The 5,740-nt window shown below is 44.2% G+C and overlaps 1 protein-coding gene across 1 annotated transcript; it reads left to right on the top strand.

Annotated features, from left to right (window-relative positions):
* Positions 1 to 243: 243 nt before the first annotated feature.
* LOC138213981 (nuclear receptor subfamily 1 group D member 2-like) lies at positions 244 to 4,658 on the top strand. The gene is made up of 5 exons (XM_069175328.1): positions 244 to 286; positions 2,027 to 2,748; positions 2,840 to 3,025; positions 3,350 to 3,560; positions 3,773 to 4,658. Exons 1-5 carry the CDS (start codon positions 244 to 246, stop codon positions 3,970 to 3,972), a joined length of 1,362 nt encoding a protein of 453 aa, XP_069031429.1. The 3' UTR covers positions 3,973 to 4,658.
* The last annotated feature ends 1,082 nt before the right edge of the window (positions 4,659 to 5,740 follow it).

Here is a 5,740-nt window from a genome sequence, read left to right as displayed (position 1 = left end):
CTCAATATAACATCAAATGTACATCAGCTAACATTACAGGAAAATGATGCAATTCTACACCATGTCAAATGATGTTAGAGGTTTGCACCTCCAGCAAAATGTAGCAGAGTAGCACCTGTATTTGTGTTCATCAAAATACTTAACAAGTCTGCCACACCTTCTTGCATCTTGTGCGCACCTGTGTTGCGCAAAAGGAGATTAAAATAGGGCCCAACTAATTGGCCCAAAACCTTTTGTACAAAGATGCCTAAAGGTGTCCTGAAAAGACAGTTGAAGCATTTTAAAGGTAACAATCAAAAATATGTATTCACAGAAAGCTTCTAACAGCAGCATTGTGCAGCTGAGAATTCAGACCACAGCCAGTGTGCTAGTAACTCAATGTCACGTGTAATAAACTAGAAATAAATACCAGAATTAAATACAGTTTAGTATACCCCATTGCTTCACTCTGATAATAAGAAAATAATGATCCTAACACACGTCAGGCACTACGAGATTTAGTAAAAACAGGGAGCAAGTGAAGATGACAACGTGTTTTGTTTTACAAAACAAACTCATTTGGTTAACAAAGTCTTCTACCGACGTCAAAAATGACGATATCAAGATGATGATTTGAATATAAAAGACTTCCAGCTACATTACTAATAATTTCATGTATTCCACCTTTTTAGCTTGTAAATATTATCAGTTACAAGAGATGTCTTCATCCATTGGCTTCATCTCGGTCTGCTCCTTGTTTTCTGTTTGGGGTTGAAACGTCCACCTCAGTTTGAAGTCGTTCAGTAAACCCTTGTTGGTTAGCACTGCACTTAGCTGAGAAGGAATAAAAGTGACAGTAGTGTTTTGGGGAATCTAACTTCCTGAAACATAAAATAATTAGTATTAATGGAACATAACGTACAATTAAAATGTTATTAATTTGATGTTATTTTTGCTGATGGAGCACAGATTCACTTGAGGACTGGGAGTTATCAGAGTAAATAGTCAAGGCTCTTTTTGATCATTTTGTTTAATGTTAATGTAGTACACATTTGTCTGAGGTCACGTGATACCTGCCCTCAGTAACTTCAATCTGATTCTTCAGCTCTGACATCTCAGATCTGATACTTTTGGTCAGAAGCCTGAAGCCCGATTCGGTAATCTGACACTTGAAACTTAAAGACTCTTGTCTGACGTCTGAAATCGAACCCTTGTCGCTCTGATACCTGAGGTGTAAACGTGAAGTCTGAGGCCTGTGGAACCAGAGAATATTGTAATGACCTTTACCTGCTTTAGGATCTGAGCTTTAGTAGCTGGATCTGAAAGGTCAGCAGTAGAGTGAATCTTCATCCTCACCATGGTCGTCTTCACTCTTAGATCTGGACGGTCAAACACGTGACCACAAACCAAGGAAAGAGTCATTATTGCATTGCAAAAGAAAATGAGAGAAATGTATCTATAAGGTTTGTATTTCTTTTCATCTTTATAGCACCAGAAGGAGTGTTCCTTGTTACAGTTCTCTTCAAGCCAACCATGGTCTGAATTCTCAGTTACACAGTGCTGGTTACCGTAATTATTTGGCTGTCCACTAATCCAGTTTGTGAAGGAGCTGTTGGTCTTGTCCGACCACCTCCACGGTACCCGGTACAAACCAATCCACACTTCATGTATAGAGTTAACTGACATCACCTGTGTGTTTTCTTCATCATTTTCAATCATAGCCAGCTCTGTGTGGTGTGTTCTGCAGTACGTCTGGGCATCCTCCCATGTCACTCCATTGGTAATTAGAGTATATGTTTTCTGGCCCGAAGGATTTGCAGCTACAGTGACAGAAAAGTAAAGTTAGTGTCAGAAGAACCATAGCATTGGTTGTGTGAAGATGGTGATGTTTCCAAACACACATTTAGTTTCAGAAGACAGAGTAGATCATGTTAGTCACGTTCATTTTTTCCCCATCTGTCGGTCCACAGTACAACAACCTGTTGATTCTTTTCGTGCTCCTTAATTCGTCAAAATAACATCTGTCTTTATTTTTTCTCTCTGTCAGCCGTCAGGTTTGGTCGCATCCCGAAGAGAGAGAAGCAGAGGATGCTGCTGGAGATGCAGAACGCCATGAACAACATGATGAGCAACAACAGCCAGCTGCACAGCATGCTGCACGGCCACCAGAGCCCCCCGCTGCCCATGGAGGCCATGACCGGCGACGCCAGCGCCTCGCCGTCCTCTTCCTCCTCCTCCTCCTCCGCCGCTTCCGAGTCTCCGTCCTGCTCCAACCCCTCCTCCACGCAGTGCGCCCAGGACTCTGAGTCGGTGGTTTCCATGGACACCAACTCCAGCTCGGCATCGTCCTGCGGGTCGGACAGCGGCGAGGACGAGGCGGTCGTGGCGGTGAGCAGGCAGCACCAAGGCGCCTTCGCGTTCGGCCAGCAGAGGTCGGCGCGCCGGGGCCAGGCCACGCCCTCGCCGGTCGCCCCGGAGACGGGTGCCGAAGGCCGCACGGAGGAGGAGCAGCGGCAGGAGAGCTGGAACTGCTGGAACAACAACAACGCGGCGGCGGGCGGCTACCGGCACAAAGTTTACAGCGGTGGCCAGCACGTCACCAACTCTGCTTACAGGGAGGACAGAGGAGTCTACCAGCAGCAGCAGCTCAGCAGCGCCCCCAGCTGTGAACCGTCAGAAGACAGCCAAAGACAGCATGACTTCAATACACAAACTGCCTCATGTGGTTACCGTGGACCAACCGGCTGCGTGAGCAGCAGAGCACACCTGGTGAGTCGTTGGTTTCTTCGTCTCGCAGCAGAACACCAGACCGCTTTCCGATTACCTTGAAATGAACTCTCAGGTCCTCCGTGTTCTCCAGGTCTGCCCGATGAACACTTCACCTTACGTGGACCCCCGCAAGCCCAGCCAGGAGATCTGGGAGGAGTTCTCCATGAGCTTCACCCCCGCCGTGCGGGAGGTGGTCGAGTTCGCCAAGAGGATCCCGGGCTTCCGCGACCTCCCCGAGCACGACCAAGTGAGCCTGCTGAAGGCCGGGACCTTCGAGGTGAGAGGCCGAGCGTCGACGCGCCGTGTTGGTTTTTTGCGCGAGCCGACCGCGGCTTCCTCAAACAGAGCCGACTAATATTTGTTCCGATAACAGAATGGAAATGAAAAGAGACTTCACAAAATCCGTGACGTCGTTTCAGATATTTTAGTTGTAGTTCAATCAGGTGCTCCCGAAACGCTGACTAACCTTCAGCTTTTAGTGTGACATCATAACGTCCACTGAAAAGCTGAACGGACAAAAAAACGGCATCAGAATTATTCAGTCTTCAGTGTGCTGCAAACAAATGACAAACTCTTCTTCTTCTCTCTCTCGACCCGCCAGGTGCTGATGGTCCGGTTCGCCTCTCTGTTCAACGTGGCCGAGCGCACGGTGACCTTCCTGAGCGGCAAACGCTACAGCCTGGACACGCTGCGGTCGCTGGGCGCCGGCGAGCTGCTCAACTCCATGTGCGAGTTCAGCGAGAAGCTGGCGGCTCTGCGGCTCGACGCCGACGAGATGAGCCTCTTCACCGCCGTGGTGCTCGTCTCAGCCGGTAAGAACGCGTGTGTATATATATATATATATATATATATATATATATATATATATATATATATATATATATATATATATATATATATATATATATATATATATATATATATATATATATATATATATATATATAAAGATTTTTTTTTTTTCGATCTGCTGTTGCGTCTCCGGTGTTAACGTGTCCTCCTCTCCGTCTCGTCTCCGTCTCAGACCGCTCGGGGATCCAGGACCTGAACCCGGTGGAGGCCCTGCAGGACAGACTGATCCGGGCGCTGCGAAACCTGGTGATGCAGAACCACGGCGACGAGTCGGCCACCACCTTCACCAAGCTGCTGCTCAAACTGCCCGAGCTGCGTTCACTCAACAACGTGCACTCGGAGGAACTGCTCTCGTTCAAAGTGCACCCTTAAAGGCTTCTTCCCGGGGGGGGGGGGGGGGGCTCCCTCCTCCTCCTCCTCACCCCTCGTATTCAACCAACCCAGTTTTGTTTCTAGATTGTATGAAAAGTTATTTTTTATTCTATTTTTGTTAAGTAGGCCACGTGGGGTCAGAAGAGAGAGCGAGATATAAGACGTACTGTATTTATAGAAGAGACCGCTTACGCTTGTTGCACACAAACACACGGCAGTACACGTGTGTCAGAGGTTTTTGTTGTTGTTTTTTTACTTTTTATTCTCCAGAGAAAGACGAGTACTTAACTGGCTTTACGACCTTATGACAAAGTAGAATCTGATTAGTCGGGAAGATTTGGAATATAATGTTGTTGTTGTTGTTGTTGTTGTTGTTGTTGTTGTTGTTGTTTTCCTCCAAAAAATCCATTTAATTCCAAAGTGTATTCTGTGACGAGCGGGTGAATGTGAGAGACGATATGTACTGTACTTTACATACATGTGTGCGTGGTCCAATACTTAAAGACTGCTACGTGTGTGACGAGGAAGGCAAGCTATCAGAAAAAAACGTATCGAAGAACGTGTGACGATGACGCTGCTAATGCATGGCTGTACTTAAAGTGGACAAATATTACTCGGATCTTCTCCCCTCGCCTCGGAAAGCATCTGCTCCTCGTCTCGGTGTGTGTATGTATATATATATACATATATACATATGTATATGTATATATGTATATATATATATACATATATACATATGTATATGTATATATATATATAGAGCGTCGTATGTTTAATTTCATTTTTTTTACGTGTCCATGTGCACGGGAACCTCCCGCATGGTGATTTCCGGGGGGAGTCGATGACGCCATTTACAAAAAGCAAAACACTACATTTGCACAAGTTCTGGAGCAGAAAAACGATGTGACACAAAACCCACGAGTAGTGCGACACGGCATCATGTACATGTAATCACAACACGTGTTTCTTTTTGTCATTTTCCCACCTTCTGGATTTTACTTTTTTCTTTTTTTTCTTTTTTAAATCAAACTGTGTTTGCAGCACAGCACTGAATTTTGACACTTGTTTTTGTCATTTTGTTGAAATATCGGTTTCTTTTACTGGCATCAAGGCCATATGTAAATAACTATATAAATATATATATATGTATAAATATCTGATGAAAATAGAATATAAATATGATATAGTATGAATAAAAAAAAAGTGAAGAATACTGTGTGGTCTGTGTGGTTATTGATGTCTAAGTATATTTAATATTATAAATGATTAAATTCAAATATTAAATCCACTGAGCAGCAGTGATTACTGTTCACCACTAGGTGGAGCTCCATCCCTATGAAAACCAAGTGTTCAGCAGAACAGCAGATTGTGCTGCTTTCTGTCTCAACTGCAGTTTATATCACATTAGATTTAATTAATCTAACAACTTGTAAAATTTCACAGTATTATTATCAGCAGATTTAGTTTTCTATTGGGCGGTGAATTAATGATAATTTTATTTTAGATTTACGAATATAAGAGTTGTGTGTAAAGTACAATAGGGTTAAAAGCTGTGAAAAGAAGCTTCATGTAAAGCCTATATTAACCCCCCCCCCCCCCAATAAGACTGGACAGAATAAATAGAGAAATAAATAAAGGAGAACATTTCAACATTTCAACCAAACTCTTTTCAAAACAGCTGTTACCAAACACTAATAAACACAGGTGTGCGTCATGAGGCGTGTACTCAAAGCGAGTGCAACATACCCAGGCTTTCTCTGGCTGAGCT

The sequence above is a fragment of the Embiotoca jacksoni genome, unplaced genomic scaffold (assembly GCF_022577435.1).
Source record: "Embiotoca jacksoni isolate LCO1_2020_lvr unplaced genomic scaffold, fEmbJac1.0.p SCAF_66, whole genome shotgun sequence".
Taxonomy (NCBI): domain Eukaryota; kingdom Metazoa; phylum Chordata; class Actinopteri; family Embiotocidae; genus Embiotoca; species Embiotoca jacksoni.
Note: the sequence above shows the minus strand (reverse complement) of the source record. Positions and strands in the feature narration are given on the sequence as shown.